The sequence below is a fragment of the Ovis aries genome, chromosome 3 (genome assembly GCF_016772045.2).
Source record: "Ovis aries strain OAR_USU_Benz2616 breed Rambouillet chromosome 3, ARS-UI_Ramb_v3.0, whole genome shotgun sequence".
NCBI lineage: Eukaryota > Metazoa > Chordata > Mammalia > Artiodactyla > Bovidae > Ovis > Ovis aries.
Window position 1 is genome coordinate 91,392,033 of NC_056056.1, and position 26,026 is coordinate 91,418,058.

General features: G+C 35.3%; 1 protein-coding gene across 23 annotated transcripts in view; it reads right to left on the reverse strand.

The window, feature by feature from the left end:
* The window catches only part of BIRC6 (baculoviral IAP repeat containing 6), a 210,554-nt gene that overhangs the window by 63,937 nt on the left and 120,591 nt on the right, over positions 1–26,026 (reverse strand). For 22 of the 23 annotated variants that reach the window (XR_006059232.1, XM_060412314.1, XM_060412311.1 and 19 more), the window contains 12 exons: positions 22,636–22,915; positions 21,031–21,287; positions 20,670–20,778; positions 17,782–18,003; positions 16,033–16,813; positions 14,455–14,598; positions 13,857–13,986; positions 10,621–10,752; positions 9,472–9,639; positions 7,336–7,509; positions 5,761–5,957; positions 76–376 (listed from right to left, as the gene is read on the reverse strand). Coding sequence is in view for 22 of the 23 variants with exons in the window: in XM_060412314.1 (XP_060268297.1) it covers positions 76–376; positions 5,761–5,957; positions 7,336–7,509; positions 9,472–9,639; positions 10,621–10,752; positions 13,857–13,986; positions 14,455–14,598; positions 16,033–16,813; positions 17,782–18,003; positions 20,670–20,778; positions 21,031–21,287; positions 22,636–22,915 (2,895 nt within the window). In the remaining variant the exon portion in view is untranslated. Of the gene's footprint in view, positions 1–75; positions 377–904; positions 1,460–5,760; positions 5,958–7,335; positions 7,510–9,471; positions 9,640–10,620; positions 10,753–13,856; positions 13,987–14,454; positions 14,599–16,032; positions 16,814–17,781; positions 18,004–20,669; positions 20,779–21,030; positions 21,288–22,635; positions 22,916–26,026 lie in introns of those variants that run through there. The other variant, XM_042246305.2, reaches the window with a different exon arrangement.

Below are 26,026 nucleotides of genomic sequence, written 5' to 3' on the forward strand. Positions count from 1 at the left end.
GTTTTGTAAGCACAACTGAATTACTTTCACACAACCCACCTACATTAAATTTCATTAGTAACATTCAACACTTACTTCCTTCTCCATCATCTGTCACTCCCAAAACCAAGCGAAGAAGGCACTGGGCGTGTTTCCTCTCTTTCAGGAGCACTTCAGCATAACCCGGAAGCCGAAGGAATAACCCAAAAGCAGCCAAGGAATGGGCAGGTATGGGAGACATGGTCTGTACTGCTGACTTGATAGGTGGAGGCTCAGCCGCAATGGTTTCTGGCGCTTCATAAACTAATTCCCCTGACTGTTCAATAGTCACCCATTCAAACTGATCACTATCCTTTGGTTTTTCCTGAGTGGTAGATGTTACAACTGGAGCACTCACCTAAAGTAAAAACAATTTTGTTTGGCTATTTGTATGTTTCAACATCAGGTTCAAAGTAAAGGCTTGAATTCAAATGATCTCTTTAAAATGTAAGAATATAAAAATCAATAAAGGATATATCACTGAATCACTCTGGTATACACCTGAAACTATAAAACACTGTTAATCAACTAAACTCAAATTTGAAATTAAAAAGTTTTTAAATCAATAAAAAGACATGTTTTTTAAAATGAGTTACAATATACCATGAGTATGGTGGTATATGCCAAGTATTTCTACTCTAAAAGTTACTATTTTCTCCTTTGTAATTAGTTAAGTATCTGTAGACAGAGGTTTTTAGACTATGTAAATGCCTTATTTCCCACTCAAGTTTGACCATTAGAGTTAGCATTTTTATAATGTTTGCAAGAAATAATAATTAGGGTATCTGCCAAATGGTGTTTTCTAATTCTTTCATTAATTCTACATTTATTGGTTGGCAGTGAACTGTACACAAAAACATTTCCTTCTTCTTCATTCATTTATTAATTTAATTCATTCATTATTAATTTAATTATTAATTAATTCTAAAATTACTCTGCAAGTAATAATCTGTTACTATCATTTTTTCTCATGACCAAGTAGAATCAGGCTTGGTCAGTGGAACCCCCTTAAAGCAGACTTCTGTATCTAGGCTCATCTTGTATATTCTCTGCCTGAATCTTAGAATTTTTTCCAAGGGGCACTAATTTCATTTAGTGGAAATAATACTTTACACAGCAGATATGGGACACAGGTATGTACACACTGCCTAAGGCAGTCTGACTCCATGCTCTGTAAGTAAACAAATCTAGGAAACACATGTATATACACATATATATGAGACCAGGCTTCCCAGGTGGCTCAGTGGGTGAAGAATTTGCCTGCAATGCAGGAGACACAGGAGACATGGGGCATGGCAACCACTCCAGTATTCTTGCCTGGAGAATCCCATGGTCAGGTGAGCCTGGTGGGCTACAGTCCATAGGGTCGGAAGGAGCTGGACATGACTGAGGCCACTGAGCGCGCACACATATATGACTACACACAGAGAGGCTTTCTAGCCTGTGCTCGTCCACGTGTCACGGCCATGGAAAACAAACACAACATAGTTGTTACCGGTTGGAGGAAACTAGAGACGACTAAATGCAATATATCAATATGATCCTGAATTGAATCTATGACCACAATCTTCCTCAAACCATGCCGAAGAAAGTGACTTTTTTTCTTTTCCTCCTTCGGAACATAGGTGGGGCAACTGGCAAAATGTGAGTAACAGCTGTTCACCGACTTATTGTTAACCACAGGTAACATTTTCTTCTTTCTTTCCATGTCTGTCTATTTTTTAATTATACATCATAATTATTGAAGAGATGTTATAATAACTCTTACTTTTATAATTAAGAGTTTAGTTTTATTTTAGAAAATGGTCAAATTACTAGTGGGTCAGTTTTATATTGGAAAATGGCTTAGCTTTGTATTAGAAAACAGTTATATTACTGGTGGGTCAATCTTAAACTCATGGAGCTTTTATAAACTTATTAAAGTCTGTTGTAGTTTTACCATTATTTTTCAAGTGAGTCCCTGACTACCGGGATGTCATCTATACTCTTTAATGTGCGACTCATTTGAAATTTCAATAGAAAAGCTGAAGATTTTTACCTCTAACTTGGAAGGAATAGAATTACAAATTCTGTCTCTTTTATGCGGGACAGACACTGACATGTCTGGGCAGTTCATTCAGCCTTCCAGTTTTCTCTCAAGAACCCTAAGTATTCAGGAGCCAGCTACAGTTGTGCAAAACTTCATGTGCAGAATTTGGAGTACCCCAACTATGCGTCCCTTCTTCCTGAATTTCCCCCCTTTTAATCTCCAGCCAGAATGGAAGAACCAAACTCCTCTACAGCTTTTGCATGAGTTCTATCATCTCACCCCACAGAGACTGAGGAGTAGTCTCAGAAGACTAGTATTACCCAGTGTGGTTTTATTCTCTTCATGTTTAAATCCTCTCCAACAGGTGCCTACTTTTCGTCCCTCTCAAGAGCCTTTAAACAATTGCTTTTTCTTTTTTCTTTTCTTTGAAAGATAGTCTGTGCAGACTTAATATATAAGGAGAGTTCATCATAAACCTACTATTCTATACTACCAATTTACCTTTTATGGAAAGAGTAGTGGTGGTTGAGGAAAATGTCCAAAATCTTCTTCATTGGGTATAAAATTCTAGGATGGCAGACTTTTTTTTTTACATTTCAAAGAATTCCCTGGCTCCCAAGGTGTCTGATGAAAGGTTAGTTGTCAGAATTATTGTTACTGTTTTGAAAGAAATGGGTTTACTGCTTTTTAGCTGGTTTTAAACTTTTCTCTTGTTTTTAAGTAGTTTATCTTAATGTTCTTAGGCATGAATATCCTACTTGGAGTTTAGGGGGCTTCTTGAATTTCAGATTGAGGTTTTTTTATCAGTTTTGGAAATTTTTCTTCCTTTCAGTATTGTTTCTGTCCTTGTTTCAATTCACTCTTTTTCTGTGACCATAAATACACATCAGAATTTTTCACTTCTAGCTACATGTCCATATAGTTGTCATGTTCTTTTCATTCCTTACACATTCTATGCTTCAGTCTGGATTATTTCTTTTGACATAGATTCTCTACTACTAATTTTGTAATCTTTAAGTGTTTAATCTATTGAAAAACCCATCTAACAGTTCTTAATAGGAAATATTAGATATTTCCAACCCATTCTATAGGACAGTATTGTCCTGATGCCAAAACCAGACAAAAACATCCTAAAAAGAGTACACACCAAAATCTGTATTCATTTCCTATATGCTTTGCTGTAACACAGCACCACAAACTTACTGACTTAAAACAACATAAATGTATTATCTGCAAGATTTAGAGGTCAGAAATCTAAGAATCTTATGGAGCTGGAATCAAAGCTTTGGATCCTAAGTACCCAATGTTCTTTCTGGAGGCTCTCAGGGAGTGTCGGTTCCTTGCGTTTTCCAGCTACTAGAGACCACTCGTATTCCTTGGCTTTCAGCTGCTCCATTTGAACCTCTGCTTTCATCATCACATCTCCCTCTTTGACTATGCTAGCACTGTCACACAACTTTCTTCATTCCTGGCTCAGGGTTAGATGACTGAGGGGATCCATGACTGATCTCTTCACACAGCCCTGTGCGTGACTGACTACACTAGCATCTTGATTTTACTGAGGCACCAGCAAACACTGAAAGCCACATCCTTGGCTTTCTCTCCAGAGCATGCTCTTCTGATAGCAAATCTCTAATTTTAGCATCTTCTCTCAATTTATCTCTTTCCTCTCACATTTTACTATTAGTACCAAGAAGAAAACAGGTAATTTCACACTTAGGTTGGAAATTCAGCTGAATACCCATGTTCATCACTTACAAGTCCTGCTTTCCACATACAGGACACAAATACGCTAAGATTTCTATCACTAAAAGGGAATCTCCTTTCCTCCAGTTTCCTCATTTCCTACTAAACTACACCACTAGTACTTTTAACATCCATATTTATACCAACAATCTGCTTAACCCAATTTAAGGTATTCTCTATGATACATAGGTTCTCCCTATCATGATCCTCACTTTCTTCTGGGCCCTCACTGGACAAGGCTTTACCATCCGTATTTCTACTAATCATCTGTTCAAGGCAATTTATATCATGCTCCTCAAAATTCTTCCATGACAAATATTCAATTCTAAAGTCACTTTCACTCTTCTAGCTATTTATTATAGCAGCACTTGGTCTCTAATCACTGTAATGAACCATACTGAATACTGAACTAGGAAAGTCATTTTCACTGGGCAACAATAATCTTGAGCATGTTGGAGTTTTTTTCCATTTCAAACTTTTAGCTATATGACTACAATTTTTAGAAAGCAATAAAATTTTACTCATGTTTTTCTGTGACAGTCATCTTATATCCTGGTTATATTCAAAAATAAAAATACCATAAGTTCTTTGAATAGAAGTAATAACCGTTTATCTAAATAGGTATTATTGTGGGTTGAACTGTATCCTCCCAAAGATATGCTCAAGTCTTAACCCCCAGCATCTGTGAATGTGAACTTATTTGAAAACAGGGTCTTTGCAGATGTACTCAATTAAGAGATGAGGTCATACTGGCTTAGGGTGGACCTCAAATCCAATGAACAGTGTTTTTATAAGGAGCGGGAGATACAGATACAGAAAAGGAAGACAGCCATGTAAAAATGCAGGCAGAACTGGAGTGGTGTAGTTCGAGGGCAATGAATGCCCTTAACTGTCAGCAATAATCAGAAACTAAGAAGAGGTAAGGAAGGATTCTCCCCTAGAGCCTTCAACGTGAGCACAGCTCTGGTGACACCTTGATTTTAGACTTACAGCCTCCTGACCTGTAAGAAAAATTAAATTTCTGTTGTTTTAAGCCACCCAGTTTGTGGTACTTTGTTACAGCTGCCCTAGGAAACTAATACATACATAAACTTATACACACACATACACAAAGTAGATAAAATTACAGAGAATAATTTCCCTACCTCAATCAACAAAAATAAAGAACTTCCTATTTACAGCTTTCCATGCATCACACACTTCCTTCATTTAGTAAAAGGACATTTAAAGTACACCCCTCAATGACAGTAACATTAACAGACAGGGGAAGAAGTTAATGTTTTAAAAACAACCAAAATAGAAATGGCACTTAAAAAGAAATAAAAGTGAAGCAAAAAGACATAGACATAGTGTATTTGGGAAGAAGTATATACTACTACTTTACTCCCCTATTTTCTAGTAGTATCTATTATTAACATCACATCTTAAGAAGCATAGAAATAAAAACACTACAATGTGATGACCTTGGCAAATGTGCTTGGTTTACAACATTTCTTTAGTAACAGACAACCAGTCCATCCTAAAGGAAATCAGTCCTGAATATTCATGGGAAGGACTGATGTTGAAGCCAAAACTCCAATACTCTGGCCACCTGATGGGAAGAGCTGACTCATCTGAAAAAACCCTGATGCTGGGAAAGATTGAGGGCAGGAGTAGAAGGGGACGACAGAGGATTAGATGGTTGGATAGCATCACCGACTCAATGGACATGAGGTTTGGGTAGACTCCAGGAGTTGGTGATGGACAGGAGGCCCGGTGTGCTGTAGCCCATGGCGTGGCAAAGAGTCGGACACAACTGAGCGACTAAACTGAATTCTTAGAAAGTTCCATATTGGCTGAGCTTTGAAAGATTTATACAATACTCAAAGACTTTAAGGGAAAGGGTACTTCCAAAGGTTAAGTTAAACATAAACAAAAAAACAGGTCTTTGCCATGAATGATATAATTAATTGGGAATCTTATCTTACCTGTTGAATTACTTCTGGATATAGCATGGGTAATCTTTCTGCAATAAGAGCCAGTCCACCCATTCCTGCAAAAACTTGTAATGGTGACTGAATGGGACAGGTTTCAAGTAAAGATTCATCCAATATCCCATCCATACATTCATCACTTGGAGTGAGAGCCTCATCATCGGGACAACTACCAAGCAAATCTCCATGATCTAAAAGAATAATCGCAAATAACAGCTAAAAGAGAGGATTTATTTTTATAATACTTTTTCATTTACAAAGCAGATGCTATTGTCATCTCTCCATTCAACAAAAGAGCATAATTATCCTGCTGTTCAGATTTATTTAAGTTAAACCTAGATGCTACAAAAATATTTAAATAACTTCTGATGTTGCTCCCTATAGTTTTTTCACTATGTGGTCTAGTTAGGATCAGCATCATATTGAGAGCTTTTGAAACGTAGACTCTCAGGTCGTATTCTGGACCTACTGAATAGGAATCTGCAATTTTATAATGTCCTGTAGGTGATCTGCAAGCACACTGAAGTCTGAGAAGTATTATTCTTTAGGGCAAATAAGTAAAACATCAGAGACTTCAGAAAATATTAAATTACGTGCCTGTGATGCTCTGAAAGTATTCAATAGGAAAAACTGAATAGTGACAAAAAATTTTCTTACTGAAAACTGAAAATTATACCATATTGGTTAAATCTGAATCATTCACAGAGGAAAACCAAAAGCTTATGTTCACATACAACCAGATCCTATGAACATTAAAAGAGACAAATTATCCTGCTGAAAATTGGGACAAAGGAAATGTCTTAAAATTTATTATTAAAGAGCACAAAGGGCTAATAATTAAATACTGAATCAAGGGAAAAATTGAAGATAAATAAGATATCATACCTCACACTATGAAAATCACTGCTTAAATAGCATTTATAGTAGTGAAGTACTAGAATCAGAATGCTTCAACAACAGTGAAACAGATAAATTGTTACATCCATATAAAAATAGGAAGTAAAAATGCACATTTAGAAACATTTCATTGAATATATAAAAATAAAAAAGTAAGAAACTGTATGATCCCACTTTTGAGAGAAAAAATGTTTATGAGCACAAAATATCACTCAGTATAAATTATCAGTAAATTGGAAATTCTAAATGGGGCCCACACTTTGATTATAAAATTATAAACAATTAATATGGCTCATTCAGAAATAATATTTTTTAAAAATTAGGAAGTCCCTGGCAGTCCAATGGTTAGCACTCCATGCTTTCACTGCTGAGGGCCCGAGTTCAATCTATGGTTGGGGAACTAAGATTCAACAAACTGAATGGTGTAGCCAAAGGGGGAAAAAAATTAAAGCATATGGGCCCATAAAAAATAAAGTGATGCTACAAAAGGAATTAACATTAATTCCCAACAGAAATAATGGCAATTTTCTATATTCACAAATAACTCAGTCATAAAGAAAAAAGTGTATCTTTCAGGCTGATGTAATAAAACGTACATTAAGTAATCAGCTACAGAAATCCCTGCCTGCTCAGATTATAGACTGTAACTTAAAAGAAGTATTGTACACATACCTTTTTCTGGGTGCAGTCTTTTAAAAGAATCTGTTTTTGACAGACTTGGGTCTGTGATAACTCTGGATCCCAATTTAACAGTCAGATCTATTGAACGGTAACCTTGAGGAAGTTTTCGGTCATACAGCAGAGTTAAAAGTTGAGCAAGCGTCATTTCAGCTGGCAACGGCTGGCCTAAAAATGACATAACTAAGTTAAAACTGGAATCCAAGAGGGAGACGTTTACTTGATTCAATTTATTCAATCACTTGATGCTTTTACTAAATTACAGGTTAAGAGTCTGATTCTGACACCAATTTCAAAACAATAGAAAAACAGCCAACAGAAAGTTTACAAAACTCAAATCTGTTTTTGACAAGTATAATCAATAATGTCTATACAAAGTAATGGACAGGGAGGCCTGGCATGCTGCAGTCCATGGGGTCACAAAGAGTCAGACACCAATAAGGGACTGAACTGAACTGATACAAAGTGTTAATTAGTTACTAATCAAATCCCACTATGATCTTCTGAGCAATGATGAACAGGGAGAAAAACATTTTCCACAAATCTGGAGTTGGCAAATCTTTTCCAAAAAGGCTAGATGATAAATATTTTAAGCTACGGAGGTCGTATGGTCTCTGTGCAACTACTACCTCTACTGTAGCATGAAAACAGCTAAGGGCAATACACACATGAACGGGCACCGCTGTACTCCTATGCAAAGGTATTTTTAAATTATTTCATTTCAACTGGAGGATATAATTTCTTTACAATATCGTGGTGGTTTTTGCCATACATTGACATGAATCACCCACGGGTGCACGTGAGTGCCCCCGTTCTGAACCCCGCCTCCACCTCCCTCCCCACCCCATCCCTTTGGGTTGTCCCAGAGCACCAGCTCTGAGTGCCCTGCTTCATGCATCAAACTTATACTGGTCATCGATTTTACATATGGTAATATACATGTTTCAATGCTATTCTTTCAAATCATTCCACCCTCCCCTTCTCCCATACAGCCCTAAAGTCTGTTCTTTACACCTTTGTCTCTTCTGCTGCCTTGTATATAGAATGGGTATAGCTGTACTCCTATGAAAATGTTTTTATAAAAAGAAACATCCAGTGTACCTGGCATACTTTACTGACTTCTGCTACAAGTCAACAATGTCTAAAGCTAAGAAGTAAAATCCAAAGTTAGTTGGCAGTTTGATTATAATGATACAGCACACACATGCAGATAAAATGGCTATTACCTTGACAAAGGAAAGTATACTGGTCAAAGAATATGATTCAGGAAGAGAGGAAGCTTAACTATCAGGACTACATCTAAGGATTCCACTGCTAGAACTAGTTCTTTAAAATTAACCTCACATTATATAACTTGTTATGAATTAACTAAAACATTAATTTTACTGATCATTTTATAGCTCATTCATAACAAAATTTAAGACACTAGTGCAAAACTGCAACATTATAATGTTTAAAAAGGGTATTAAATACTCAGCCATTAAAAAGAATACATTTGAATCAGTTCTAATGAGGTGGATGAAACTGGAGCCGATTATACAGAGTGAAGTAAGCCAGAAAGAAAAACACCAATACAGTATACTAACACATATACATGGAATTTAGAAAGATGGTAATGATAACCCTGTATGCGAGACAGCAAAAGAGACACAGATGTATAGAACAGACTTTTGGACTCTGTGGGAGAGGGAGAGGGTGGGATGATTTGGGAGAATGGCATTGAAACATGTATACTATCACGTAAGAAATGAATCGCCAGTCTAGGTTTGATACAGGATACAGGATGCTTGGGGCTGGTGCACTGGGATGACCCAGAGAGATGATATGGGGAAGGAGGTGGGAAAGGGGTTCAGGATTGGGAACTCATGTACACCTGTGGCGGTTTCATGTCAATGTATGGCAAAACCAAAACAGTATTGTAAAGTAAAAGAAAAAAAAAAAGGGTATTAAATAGGTTACTTGCTTTTTATTCTCACTTCTCTTGGAGAGATCTGTATGAATAAAGTCTCACCAAATTATTTATCTCATCAACAGCATCCGATTAAACATGATTTTGGTTATGACACATGTGAATTATTCATTTGTAAGATTACTAAAATTTCTGATATGCTTTATCATTGTGAACATTACCAGCTAAGAGTTTATGGAATAGGTGAAACACAGGGACAGTAATTATTTTGCTGGCAGCATCTGCTCCTGAGGAAGCACTTCCTATTTTATCAGGCATTGTCCTCCCTCTCCTGGATGGTGGGCGAGGTGGCGTAGATGACACAGCACGTTTAGATTGGGATTTCAACCCTAAAACAAACAAACAGAAACTTTATATAGCCAACACACTAATGAAGTAAAAGTGTATTTCTACAATATATTACTAAAGTGCCAGGAACATCAAAAGACAGAAATATTTCTTTTCATGTAGTATCTAATCTCTTGATTCTATTTGTCATTTGATTCTATGTGTATTTGATTCTATTTATCATTTATTATACTTCATGAATAACTGGACATGATTTAGCAACTAAACAACCACAATGAATAACTGGACGCATGTGTAACTATTTTTCAAGAAAGTATCAATTAATTCCTGTATTCTCTAAAATACAGGTAGATGAGCATCCATTTACTGGAAAGTAATGTTGTGCAAATATATACAGAAAAGCTTTTGTTCTTAATTTTTCTCTGAGAAACAACAGATTAAACCAATATATAGGTCTTCTATTTAAGAAGAAATGTAATCTAGGTTGAGCTTTCTCTTCTGAACTAAGAACTTTGTTAAGAATAATATCCTCTAAGATTATCCCTTATCTTGACCAATTTTTCCCCTTCCTGCATCTAATATAGTAAAAACTGTTTTCAACCAATTTTCTTTTGAAGATTTCTATTTTCTAATTTTATAGAATGAGCACAATATCATAAGTGAAAACTCATGAATACTTTTTCAATTTGTATTTTTTATTAAAAAAAAAAGCTACAGAAAAATTCTGTAAGACTTAGTGAACTTTTTAAAGAGTATAAGTCTCTGTACACTGTCAAGTTGAAATGTAGCATCTAAACTATTAACACATGTTCAGTATCTGATGAGATACAGTAAGCACAAAATAAGTTTAATAATTCCAATGCCAAAGAGTAACTGATTTCATACAATAATTGTGTATTTAATATTAAGACATCACTATACCAGCTTTTTACGTTAATACTGTTTATTACATAAAATTCCTATACATATGTTACGCTTTATAGAAACCAACACAGTCAAGATTATATATGAAAAAATCATACCTGAAGCAACAACAACACTGTAATTATCCTGAAATCCATTTTCTGCCTTAACTTTTTCTTTTTCTTCATGGTTTTTCTTTTCCTTGTCATCTTTTTGTTCACTGATTAGTTTAGCAGTGATACTTGGTGTATCTATAAAAAATTTTTGTGTAAAATACATTGATTCTCAAAAATCATTAAGAAGGGAAATAATAAATATCTTAGGGGACTTTACGTAAGATTATATTGTAACTAACCAAAGGCAATGTAAATGGTCTGGAAAAAACATTATGAAGGCAAGTGTGACACATTCAATTCTCATTGCTTTTATCAATGAAAGGGATTCATCACTCTTCTAAGGCCAGGATACCTAAACTCCAATCTCTAGAAAATATTTTGTATTATAACAGTACTGCCTCTAGAGGCAGTACTAGTTTTTAAAACTATTATCAAGAACTTGTTTTATTTTAGGCATAGATCAATCTGCTTATCAGCTATATCTATATATTTCAGTCCTCACAACATGCATATCAAGGAAGAATATTATTTTCAAAATAAGGAAACAGTCTTAGCAAGGTTACTGATACAATCTGTAAAGGGCAATATGGAACTCAATCTCAGGATTAATCCTAATATGCATTACATTAGACCTCTCCTGCTACAAATGAGAGTATAACCAAACAAATTTAAGGAACAGAGGTTGCTGGTTTTATTATTTTTATTTGGCTAGGAATCTTAGATAAAATCACATATTTTACAAGTACTTTCAAATGAATACCAAGGACTTTCACAGATAGTCATTATTCTGAATTAATATTTTCTTTCATGCTTTTGAATATGGCATGCTATTACAAATCATGAAATAAATGATGACCATACAATGATCTTATTTAACCACTAAGAAACTCAAAAAGTACAAGGGGAAAATGGGGGAAAAAAGAACAGACCTTCAGTGAGCTGTAAAACAACTTTAAGAGGCCTAATAAAATGTGTACTCAGAATCCCTAAAAGAGCAGAGTTATGGGAAGACACATATATTTGAGAAACTAATAGGCAAAACATCCCCAAATCTGATAAAATTCATAAACACACAGATTTACGTCAAAAAACTAAAAATCATAAGCAACATGAAGAAAACTACAAGGCATATTATCTGATGATAAAAACTGCTTAAAAACAATGATAGAAATTTTAAAAAAACAACAAATAGAATCATTATTTGAAAGCAATACAGTTAAAAGCAACAGAAGCAGGTAAAGGGACCACTTATATAATTTTGGATTATTTGTTTTCAAGAATATTAGTAAAATACATATGCACATATTAATATATCATGAGATGTGACTAAAGAACACAAATACAGTTTAAAGACCAAAATACTGCTAACCAGAGGTTAAAGCAGGCACTTAGAAGTTTCTGATAGTTGCTAAGGATAACTCAGTTGAACTTTTTAGTAGGATACTGTTCTTCCACAGCCATCAGTTTTATTTTTAATTTTTAGATAATAAAGGGAGCTATTTTGCTCAATATTCTAAATGACAGAACATTTTAGAAAACAGTATTCATTTATGGTAAAGATAAATAAAAATGCTGCTGAACTTCCAGTTATTCTGTACTATGTCTATACATTTCGATTAAGTTAAATGTTGGCATCTCAAAAACTGAATTTCAGTACTCTTCTTCACTTCCTTCCTTCAATTAGAAATTTTTTCTTCATCATGTAAAAGGCACAATTTCAGAAAATTGAAATGTAGAAAAAAGTGTGTAAAATCATATTTTCACAAAGTTTAGCTATAACAGGTAATGTGGAGGTTTTCAAATAAGAAAAACATGTTAGACATTTATAATATATTCTAACACTTTATTATGTAATATGTAAAATGTAGGAAAGTATTATAACATTATGCACACATTCATGTCTAAAGCAGATAACAATCTTTTTTACTTTATTTTCTCAATGTGATCATATTCATTCATGTGGTTTACCTTAGCATCTATGTAAGTATGTTTGGTGTGCTTAGTCACTTAGTCGTGTCTGACTTTTTGAGACCCCATGGACTGCAGCCTGTCAGGCTTCTCTGTTCGTGGGGATTCTCCAGGCCAGAATACTGGAGAGGGTTGCCATACCCTCCTCCAGGAGATCTTCCCAAACCAGGGATCGAACACAGGTCTCTTGCACTGCAGGCAGATTCTTTACCATCTGAGCCACCAGGGAAGCGCAAGAATACTGGTGTGGGTAACCTCTCCCTTCTCCAGGGTATCTTCCTGACTCAGGAATTGAACCAGGGTCTCCTGTATTGCAGGCGAATTCTTTACCAGCTGAGCTACCAGGGAAGCCTAAATATGTATGGTAACAACTCCCCAATCTCTTCAACTCAGTCTTTTATTTCAAATTTGGATTAATATTTCCAACTAATAAATAGATAACACTAGTTTTGGGGGAACTCCTAACTTCTTTCAGTTAACAGTGTTGCTCAAAGACTTAGAAACACACTGACTTATACTTAAATTGAAAACATTTAAATTTTCAGTTTGTTTTTTATTCTGACAATATACAAAATATCACAAATACTCTGAGAGGCAGAGTATGTGTCCTGCTCACTTTTACAACCCTAGGAGAAATTACTGTGCTTACACATAGCAGATACTCAATGAATTCATCATGACTACGATTTCAAAGCAGCAAAAAAAGTGAAACTCACCACAGTCAACCAGCATTCTACCCGCAAAATGCTTTTACTTTAGAAACTTATATCCTAAATATTTAAAGGCATCAACTGAGAGCTCTTGAAATACAGACAAGAAATCTAGGGGAAAAGTTCTGTCTTCCTTACTGTTATAAAGTCACCAGCTGATTCTACCTACTGACCATTCATTTATCCCCTAGATTTAGTAAATGCTTATTACTTAGAATGCTGTCATTCAACCTAATATACTGTGCAATTCATCTACTATAAAATAGCCTTATGGATTATCTCGAGAAAATTCCATCAACAGCTTCCCACAGCTTGTTGCCATTTCCAACTGCCAGTTCTGCCACTACTACACATAACATACGTAATAACAAAAGAATTACTGGTGCTGGAATGTATTATACATTTTGTACACAGCATCCGTGTTTTGAAATGTGAAACCATCTTGACCATTTCATGTCATTAAATAGTTCCTGAGTAAATGTAATAAAATTATAAAAATGATAAAATTCCTATATACATATAGCATAGTTAGAGAAAAATAAATATTTAAATCTGACTTGCCTGACACTCTGTCCAGAACTTCTGATAATGTTGTTGAGACTGGCAAATGAAGTGTTCGGAATTTGTGGCCTGCTCCATACATTGGATGCTGGATGACGTGGCTAGTAGCATTAATTCTCCCCTTGTACAGCTGGAAATCAAGAAATAAAGAAGAGTTTTTTGAAACATATGTCATTATATAACAATTTCAAAAGCATAAAAATAAAAATTCAATAATGCGTACAAAAATATATGAGTTTATTTTCTATATTTCTTCAAACGCGGCATTTCTGTCATGAGTTGTTGGTCAAATTTTGCATTAGCACTGTTGTACCCAACAATCTGTCACTTTTCCTCCTAAATCAAATTATACTATTCATGGCAATTTACAACTAGGTTATTCCAACTGAGCTACGATGTATTTTTTTTTTTTACAACTAGGTTATTCCAGACAGAGAGTTAGCTGAGCTTTCTAAGTCCTATCATTAAGTATAAAAGCTATCATAGTTTCATTCTGCTATATTAGAAATTAGAGGTAACTGTAAGCTGATATGAAAACATAAAATATCTTTACACATAGTTCATCATTAAGATTTAATTTAATTGTTAAAATACTCACTGGACAGGGAGACTGAAGAAACATTGTCACTTTCTCATCCTCCAGCATCAACTGCAAAAATAATCTACGTACAAACCCTGAAATATTGCCTGATGTTGGAAGGTTCCCTCTTTGAGGAGATGTCTGAAACAGTTCACAGAGAACCTGACAAAGTGAGAGATTTAAAAAGTTAAATGTGGCACTTCCAGCTTTTTACTTTAAAGAATAAAGAGGAAATTTTAAATGTGGATTAATGTTTCAATTCATCACATCAGCAATTAAAGAATACATTATTCCATCTTAAATGAATAAGAAGTAGACATGAAGTTAAAAGCGAATCAGAAATTTCTATGGATAAGAAAAGTTACTAGTACAGGGTTTTCAAAAAATACCTGGCATAACCAACTTAATTTTAACTTCAATCAATATCTGAATGTGGTTATTATACAATAAAAATTCTGAAAAAATATATTAAAAATATAAAATAAAGCCTTAACAAGAATCTAAGAGAGGAAACTAGGACAGAAGACAATGGAACAGAAAGTTTCACTCTACCCACAGGCAGAAACCAAATTTTCAAATACTCATACTTAAGGACTTAAACTGGTAATTTAAGCATTTCTTTCAAATTAGGCACATTAAGTAGATAGTTTCCCAATAATATAGCTGAGGCAATAAAGTATCTTCCTCTTCTAAAAGTTAAGTCATTCAGTAATTTTTAAAAATTATAATAGCTCATCCCTTTAGATATTAATAGTTTAACCTGAATAAGCACTATTAAATAAGGGAGTACATGCTCGCTCCTATTTATTGGTGTCTACCATGTTTCAAAGGGTTGGACACAACTGAGAAACTGAACTGAACTGAACTGAACCATGTCTCAAACAAGCTCTATGCTAGTATACATAGCGTAGCAGGCTTGTTTACATTATAATCCTCTAAAAAAAAAAATCTTTTGAGAGGCAGGCATTACTATTTCCATTTTATAGTTTAAAACTTGTTGAAGATCACAACAGCTGGAACAAGCAAAATCTGGAAAAAAGGAACTACAATTATTTTAGAGATAATTCCAGCTTTCAAGATTCTTGGCCCCCACTCAATACAATAATCTTTCATACTTTGAATGTGATTTATCAAGAGTCTCCTATCTGAAACCTACTCGAATGTCTGCTTCATCAGAAGCAAATCAACAGCTTTTAACAATCCAGTTACTACAAAATGTAATGCCTTGATGCAGATAAGGCCTTCAACGGCCACCTTTTAAGTGGTCAATCTTGTTCCAAGAGCTGAAGCATTGTATTGGGGGTAGATTTTTTAAAAAGAGGAATGTTTGACCTTTAGCAAGAATCTTGAAGAGTTTGCCCATCATTCATCACAAAGAATAACTGACTTATGTTAACAAGTGAAGAGAGGAGGGAAGAGGTATCAGTACTTAATATAAATTGTGGTTTAAATTCAACTCTTTAAATGCACCCAACCAGAAACTTCATCACCTGGCCCTAATACATGCCACTTCCTGAACTAATTTCAAGAGTGTTATGTGACAGCACATTAAAATAACAAGACACCTGGAACGGAAGTCAGTTTTTCTACTCTTACCTGGGCCATCAGCTTTTGATTATTAGGGTGACATGAAATGCACTGCAGAAAGAATGCAACAGTCGCATTCTCAATCGCTGTCCTCTGCTGAGTAGTCAATCCTGTTGTAGCAGCTGAGGAAAGAGAAGCTGATCTTGCACTGGCCTGTTGTGCACTTAGGCTGTGTCCTCCAGAGGTGGATCCGGAGTGACACAATAAAAACAGAAGTGCTGTCCATAGTGGATTGACTTCAGACCCACCAAGCCAGTCTTTCATAATATGGCTATTGCCAACTTCTGTCAAAAACCTAAGAATAGGAGCAACCAGGTCTGCTGTGATAGGCATCTTATTACACTGTTGTGGAACGTGGTGCCGTCTCAGTTTGTCCTGGGAAGTGTCTACTGATTGAACAATGCTTTCAGAGTAAGAAATGTGGTTAAAACAAAAACTAGCCAGACTCCTCACAAGAAGAGAAGGCAAACCCGAGTCCAGTAATTGTTTGATAGCTTCTGGAGATTGAGAAGAGGAAGCAAGGGTTGCCAAATGTGATTCAGTTAGGGCGAGAGGTGCTTGTGCATTTTTAGAGTCGTCTGTTAAAGAAGAACTGAGATCTTGCTTTTTGCTATCATCTGTCAGGGACAGTCCATGGTGACACTGCACTGGGGGAGGGGTAATACCCATCCAGCCCATGAGCAAAGAAAAGTAACTTGGGTGTATGTGACACATCGAGCAGAGCAGACTGTCCACAGCTTTCTTCAAAACCATATTGCAGGGAAGAGACATGGACCAATTGAAAAGCAACCTAGGGAATAAAAGATATCATGTTAAAAAAAAATTTTTAGAAAGACCTCACCGTCCATTATTTCTACCAGAAATCACTCTGATGAAAAGTACATAGTCTAACATTCAGTATTACAACACTATAATGTCTCAACAAGACTGGTTCTGATAAACATCATTAAGTACTTCATTAGGCTGAAGTAAGACTTGCAAGATGAGCACAGAAAACTGAGATCTCTATCAAAATGGTTCTACCATTCTCTGTGTGACCTAAAAAAATGACATACAAAAAATAATGAAAAAGTTAGAGCAAAGAAGTGTTTAGATTGAATTTGCCATGATTAACGGTTTTAATTCATATCTGCAAAATGAAAACTATTAGTGAGCTTCACTAATAAGTCATGACTATGCCAACTAAAAGAAGCAAAAATGACAGACTAGAGAACAAAAGGCCAACCTTTTATGAGTATAGAACTCTTCAGAAATAAATATTATATTTTTCCATAGACTTAAGAGTTATTAGGCAGTCAGCTCAGTAAAGCCTTAACTGCATATGGTGAAGAAATGTGGGTTAAGTGGAAACTTCTAGTCAAAAGAACAATCATAGCTGTCTAGAAAGAATGAGAAACGAACTACTATAAGAACTGTCTAAAGTAGTCTTTTAAAATTTCTAGTAACGCTCTCCCTCCAAAGTTGTATATTAAAGAAAAAACAATCTGGTGAGTAAATTTACAAAAGAGAATAAACAATGTGAACTGCAGAATACATTAAACATTCCAAATTTAGGTGGGAAAAGCAGCAATTACACTTGTACAGCTTCTTAAAACATGAAGATTAAACGAATAGCATCTCATTTCAAAACATCACTTATACTTATCTAGTACTTTCATTATTTTTATACAACTAAGCATATAAAATGCTGCTTTATCAAGTAAAAACCTAAAGTGATCTAATACTGGGGAGAAAAAGAATTTCGTAAACCATACTTACTCAAAGAGTTCTCGGTCTAGCAGTGCTGGTAAATCATATTCTACCAGCAGTTCATAACTGTGCCACAAAATTGCTGCTACACAGTGCAAATGAGAAGGAGATGGCATCAAAAGACCATACTCTATTGATGCAGAGTTAGGACACATGTAACTCATCCTGCCACTTCTTTTCATAGCAGCCACTCTTGCAGAATCACTGACCCATTTTAACAAGGCCTGAATTCTTAAAAAAAGAAGATGAATTCAAATAATCAATTATACTGCAGATGACATTTAATACAGATAAATTCCACCACCACTGAATGTAAGCAATGTATATATGAAAATAATATGATTATTCTCAGTAATTTTAATTTAAAATAGGAGGGAAAAGGAATTATGCAATCAGTAATGTCAAAGTAATTTTAAATTTCCAATAATACCTATTTAAGTGATGAAAATATCTGCAATAACTCATCTAATCATCATATAAATATTAGACTGATTCTTACCTCATTTACGGCAGAACATACACAATATACAGTTTTAAAAAATTAATTTTATCCTCTAAATTTTTACTCTTTTTGTAATAAATCCATATGCTATAGAGCAGTGATTGGGGGTCAGCTCTTCATTGTGCAGAATCTCATGCAATATATCATGTTTCACATCTCTGGTCTCCAAGTATTAAATACTAATAGCAGCTACCCGCCCTCCTGCACTCTGACAACCCAACAGCCTCAAGACACATACGTTTTCAAGTGCCACCCTGCTACACTCCAATGCCTAGAGCCGGGGTCCACAAAATGAAAGCAAAAGACTTTTTAAACCAATAATGCTTTTAATTTTGTATTTTTAACTTTGTAATTTTAATTTATTGTCAAGTTCTTAAAACACTGTTTATCTTTGTTTTGTTTACTTTTAAATGTCTAGTTTAGAGCACAAGATTCTTTGCTTAATGTTAAAAGAAATGGGAGGTGGAAGGTGTATGAAAGTGAAAGTGAAGTCGCTCAGTCGTGTCCGACTCTTTGCGACCCCATGGACTGTAGCCTACCAGGCTCGTCTGCCCATGGGATTCTCCAGGCAAGAGTACTAGAGTGGGTTGCCATTTCCTTCTCTAGGAGATCTTCCCAACCCAGGGATCGAACCCAGGTCTCCTGCATTGCAGGCAGACACTTTACCATCTGAGCCACCAGGGAAGGTGTATAATACCACTTAATCCCTCTCTCTACCCTGAAGAATCAAAAGCTTTAAATTGCATATGATAAGAAATAAGGAAAAGTCATTGGAAAAGAAGAGAGATGAGGCAATTAGGGAAAAGTAACATTTCCTAAAAAACCAGCAGCCAAAATCTTGTCATTAACATCAATTCTAAAATATTCTGAAATAGCTATATTTGCATTATGCTAAGAAAGTAATTTTAAGCTCAATTTCTTCTTATGATTAAAAAAACTTAAAAATAAAAAAACCACAAGACTGCTGCTGCTGCTAAGTCGCTTTAGTCGTGTCTGACTCTGTGTGATCCTATAGACGGCAGCCCACCAGGCTCCCCCGTCCCTGGGATTCTCCAGGCAAGAACACTGGAGTGGGTTGCCATTTCCTTCTCCAATGCATGAAAGTGAAAAGTCAAAGTGAGGTCGCTCAGTCGTCTCCGACTCTTTGCAACCCCATGGACTGCAGCCCTCCAGGCTCCTCCGTCCATGGGATTTTCCAGGCAAGAGTACTGGAGTGGGGTGCCATCGCCTTCTCTGAACCACAAGACTGCAGGAAACCTATTCTAGAAAAATATTTAGCACATATTTTTAACCCTATAATCATTATGATTCAACTCTGACATAAATTACTATTCACTTTGTCAAAACATATTCCAACATATTTTTAAATACATTATAGTTATCATATAGTTTATATAAAGCAAAAGTTTAATGGAAAGGAAATCAGCCTATTCAATATTTAGAAGTTATCTGACAAACTAATTTTACTTTGTTAAATATATTCTTTAAATATTTTAAACCCAGAGTACATGAATGCAATGAGTCTAAAATTAATGAAAGCTATTACATTATCAAGGATTAAGCAACAATTTTTCCGAGATGACTTCACTGCCAGGCACTCTAATTCATACCCTTCAGTCTGAACTACATAAATCTCCCCTTATTAGGGACACTGTTCTGTCTCCCCAGTCCTGAGGGCCCAAGTTGGACTGAATAAACTTTATGTCTCTAGTATTAGCACAATGCCAGATGTATACCAACTACTCAGTGAACAGCTGTAAAATGAGTGAAGAACCCACCAAAAAATTAATAATCTGTTAATAATTCATAAAGTAAGCTGTTTAACAACATACCAAATGATTTCACTTTAAATACAAATTAGTAAAAATAAAGAATCTTAATTGAATATAAAATATTCAACATACTTAAAAGGATATTAACTCAGGAAACAGTCTCTAGCATGAAGATAATTCATATTACTTATACAAACAAAAACATGTTTCAAAGATACTTGGAGTCCTTATGAATTTGGAGGTAGAAGACATCAAGGAAGAACTACATTAGCAAAACTTACCTAAAATTACCTATACTGAAAGATCAGTAAACATTTAGGTGAAACAGTCAGTATTATTTACTTGGATGACAGTGTTTCACTTTGTGGTAGGAAACAGGAGAAAGAAGGGAAAGAATCTAATGAAAATATGTCAATGGATAATATAATCAGTGAAAACATTACTATTATCAAGATAGTCCAGGTATCCAGTATAGACATAATATTCCTTTATTTCTGTAAGTTTAGTAATACCTAAGCTTAAGTTTTATAAAAAGATCTTTAAGAAAAGCATTATTAATAACATCCACTACGTGAGATTATGTGCACATATGTTCTCATGTGAAAAATGAGATCACCACATACCTGTCTTTTGTTCCAGGATCCTGAGTTGTTCCAAGCTGGTAAAGAATATCTATCGTAGAGTCAGAAGAGAGTCCATTCAATCTTCCAAAGAGTAAAGGGCTATTCAAATCTTGTAAAAAGACAATCAAAAGGAAAAATTTGCTAAATAAGCAAATGAGATGAAAAGATTCGCTCAGTTTAATCTTAAATTATTCATTAAACATAACTTCTATAAAATTCAACGACAACACAAATCAAACTCCAAAAATAATGAAGCCATACTGAATTTAATTTTGGAAACGGAATTAATCACAAACATCATAGTTTAAATATTATTTCTCTGCAGATATGTAAAAATTCAAACATCAAAATTAACTGTCACCTGTAGGATCACTGCCTGATGCTGCACAATTTCTCAGAAGAATGTCTATAAGCTTTAGGCCAATTCGAGTGGACTGAAGTCCTATCTTTACGAGCACAACCTCAATGTTGGGTGAATGCATTCCACAGTACGGAGACATCAGTAAGGCAGCACAAGTCTGTAGCAAATTAGCAGTAGGTGCAGCTGCGCTTGCCATCATTCCTTCCAGATCACTTATGTGAGTAAGGCAATGATGTAATAACCGTAACCATCCAATACTGAAATACAAAACACAAAACAGCCTATATGGGTTAATTTAAGTAGCTTAAATAACTTCATACTTCTGAAGTAAAAGCTTTCAAACAAAACATCTCCAAGATCAGTAAGCTGTGGATAGACTGTCATAGACAGATTGTCTTACTGAATTAAGTCATACACAGAAAGACAAAAATGACATGGTATCACTTATATGTGGATTATTTTTTAAAAAGAGGGGGCATACAAAGGAACTTACTTACAAAACTGAAACAGAGGCATGGACATAGAAAACAAACTTATAGTTACCAGGGATAAACTGAAGACTGGGGTTGACATACACACACTACTATATATGAAATAGATAACTACTGAGAACCTGCTATATAGCACAGGGGACGCTCCTCAATACTCTGTAATGGACTACATGCAACAAATCTTAAAAAAAAAAAAGAGGAGGAGATATGTGGTAAAAAAATATTTGTGCCTTATAAAGCAGAAAAAACAAAGAGCATGTTGTATTTCATAAGTAGGTAGCAACAATCTATGTTAAAAAAAGAATATTATAGAATACTATAACATCAATAAGAGATAAAAACACACAGTAAACACACAGTAAGTTTCCCCTATAACATACAAAATAAAAATACTTAAGTACAAGTCGCATTTAGGAATTATGAACTTTCTATTTAGTCAGGAAATAGTTTTGTATATACATATATGCATAAATATAAGCTGCACAGCATCATAGAATCGCAAAACTGAAAAGACCTAGCAGCTTGAAAATAAAAAAGAAATTCCAATTTTTTTCCTCAGGTAAAATGTACAATAAAACCAATCTAAAAAATTTTCAACCATCCAAATTTATCAGAAGAATGCAAATTAAAGGACACATTCAGGTCCTTCTTTGTTTGGTCAGTTTGTATCAATTTGTATGGTTCAAATCAAAGCCTTTACTGACTGGCCATATTAACCCATACTGACTGGCCAATATTCTTAAGAATTACTATGTAACAGACCAGATGCTTATCTGTGTGGTCAGCTTGTTTGATTCAGATATACTCTTGGGGATAGGCATTTGGAAATGCTTAAATAAGACTACAGTCCAAAGAAGTGGAACTCACACCCACATAAAGCACATCACAGATCATCTCAAGAATTAAACACACATGAATCTCAATTTTAACCAGCCTCAAAGTTCTGTTTCTATGCATTAATTTTTTCACACTTAAAAAATTGACATTATTTAGAAACCTATAGAACAAAGAATTTTCTAAACTCTAAAAAAAAAAAAAAAAAAACAAAGAAACCACAGAATAAATTTCATGAAAAGCACAGAAAAGCTTTTCTTAAGAAAGAGGAACTACATACCTTGTTTTGGATACCTGATCTTCAGATGGAAGAAAGGGATTATTAACTGTTGCTGAAGAAGTGGTACCAAAAGCAGTGAGGCCCAGTAGTTTGATCTGAGAAAGGCCTAGGGTGCTGGCATCTCGTGGACGATGGAGTCTCAGGCAGACAGCAGAAGCTACCTCAGCTTTCACAAGCTGGATTTTTATGTAGGTGAGACCACTTGTGACGACAGGAGTGGACAACGGTAGCATGTTGACTCCGTCTGCACTTACTTCTACAGACACCGAGGAGGGGCAGGCTACAGGAAGAGAGCATTGGACAATTACTAAAGGAAAAGTAAACTCGAGTTCATATTTTAATGGCAACTACAGTAAAATGGCTTCCCTGGTGGCTCAGACAGTAAGGCATCTGTTTACAATGCGGGAGACCCAGGTCCGATCCCTGGGTTGGGAAGATCCCCTGGAGAAGGAAATGGCCATCCACTCCAGGACTATTGCCTGGAAAATCCCATGGACAAGAGGAGCCTGGTAGACAACAGTCCATGGGGTCGCAAAGAGTCAGACACGATTGAGCGACTTCACTTCACAGTAAAATGGCAGCTTTCAGTTATACTCATTATGAATTCATAAGAAGAATACGTATATGCTAAGTCATACTTCGTCGCTAACTTTCATTATAATTGATTTTGGAGCTATTATATGAAATTTATAGTATAATAAAAACTGCACATAAAAAATTCTAACATTAACCTAAAAACAGAGTAACTGAAGACATGCATTCCACATACACTTCATTTTCTTGAAGAAAACAAAAACAGGCAATTACTCTATTATTTCTACTCTCAGAATTATCACCAGCAAAATGGGGCATTTGATTAGTATGCTATGGTTTATAGCTGTATATAATTTAGGAGGAACATGACTTTAAAAGTACCTTTTCACAAGCTCATTATTTCACTACTATCATATTGCTATGATTTCAAACACATTTGAGTTTAGAAACTGTTTTCACCTCTGATCCTTTTTTGCCTTTCAAAATTTAAACATTCAGAATATTTAAAATAAATTCCTGCTGAAATTTAAGGAGGCCAAATGAAGTAATCGAAAAAGCAAGAGCTTTACTGACTACACCAAAGCCTTTCACTGTGTGGATTACAACAAACTGTGGAAAACTCTTAAAGAGCTGGGAATAGCAGACCACCTGACCTGCCTCCTGAGAAATCTGTATGCAGCTCAAGAAGCAACAGTTAGAACTGGACACGGAACAACAGACTGGTTCCACGTCGGAAAAGGAGTACGTCAAGCCTGTATATTGTCACCTGCTTACTTAACTTCTATGAAGAGTACATCATGAGAAATGCCAGGCTGGATGAAGCACAAGCTGAAATCAAGATTACCGGGAGAAATATCAATAATCTCAGATATGTAGATGACACCAACTTATGGCAGAAAGTGAAGAACTAAAGAGCCTCTTGATGAAAGTGAAAGAGGAGAGTGAAAAAGTTGGCCTTAAGATCAATATTCAGAAAACGAAGATATGGTCCCATCACTTCATGGCACATAGATGGGGAAAGCATGGAAACAGTGTCAGACATTATTTTCTTGGGCTCCAAAATCACCGCAGATGGTGACTGGAGCCATGAAATTAAAAGATGCTTACTCCTTGGAAGAAAAGTTATGACCAACCTAGATAGCATATTCAAAAGCAGAGACATTACTTTGCAACCAAAGGTCCGTCCGTCTACTCAAAGCTATGGTTTTTCCAGTAGTCATGTATGGATGTGAGAGTTGGACTATAAAGAAAGCTGAGCGCCAAAGAATTGATGCTTTTGAACTGTGGTGTTGGAGAAGATTCTTGAGAGTTCCTTGGACTGCAAGGAGATCCAACCAGTCCATCCTAAAGGAAATCAGCCCTGAATATTTATTGGAAGGACTGATGCTGAAGCTGAAACTTCAATACTCTGCCCACCTAACGGGAAAAACTGACTCACTGGAAAAAAACCTTGATGCTGGGAAAGATTGAAGGCGGGAGGAGAAGGGGATGACAGAGGATGAGATGGTTGGATGGCATCACCGACTTTATGGACATGAGTTTGAGTAAACTCCAGGAGTTGGTGATGGACAGGGAAGCCTGGCATGCTGCAGTCCACGGGGTCACAAAGAGTCAAACACGACTAAGTGAACTGAACTGAACTGAAATGAATAAAATAATTGGGTGCTGCAGTGGTAAAGAATCTGCCTATCAGTGCAGGAGATGTGTTCAATCGCTGGGTGGCAAGATCCCTTACAGTAGGAAATGGCAACCTGTTCCAACATTCTTGCCTGGGTAATTTCAACAGAGGAGCCTGGTAGGCAACAGTCCACAGTGTCCCAGAGTCTGGCACTACTGAGCACACACACACAACAAAGTAATTAAGTGGCAGATTCTATGGGAAAATTCTTTCTCACAAACATGGAATGATACTTAATAAATTTATCTATCAACTAAAACAACCTTTCAACCTTGATTTTAATGTCAACTATAAAATCAAGAAGTAACTTTTATTATATGCCAGTTATACCCCTGGTTTGCACAGAGAACTAGGTGAGTCACATTATTTTTAATTTTAATCTAACCTTTCAAGGAAGTATTATCCACATTATATAATCTCTTTGACTCTACCAATACAAACTGATAAAAAGAGATTAAATAATCCAAACCCTCACACATTTTATGTTCAAGACCATGTTCTGATTCTAAAGGCTATGTTATTTCTACAGGAATACACTATATCTTTAGTTTGTGCTCTGATCTCAAACCAAAAGTATTAAGCACACTTGTGTCAGAAAACATGTAACCTACTGATTTGTCATAATGTACAGAGTCCTCCATTGTAATGTCCTTCCTGTCCAAATTACTGTGTATAAATTCTAGCTACAATTCAAAGCCACTTTCTCCTTCCCACAAAAGCAGCTTCCTCCTCATCTTAGATTATCTTCTAAGTCTTACACTGTTGGAGGTTATAATGACTTATATTTTGCCATGTAATATATTCATTTTTGACCTGCCAAAACACTGCATTAATCTACTTTTTTTCTGTCATTTTTTTCATTATATCTATTTTAATCTGGTATGTGTGGATTCTACAACTCTGTTAGGGTATAATAATAATCTAATATTGCAAATAAGTATAAAAATGTATTCTTCCATATATGCCAACAGTCTACAAAATTTCCCATAGATCTTCATTAAATTATTGAGTGACATATGATAGCATTGAGAATCAATCATTGAAGATAAATGATTGTCACAACTTCAACAATTCTGTATAAATCAACCATCACAAATATAAAATAGTACTTCATATTTCTTCATGAATGCTTGAAAGAGTTCCTTCTTCTTTTAATGTATAAATTATTTTTTTTCATTC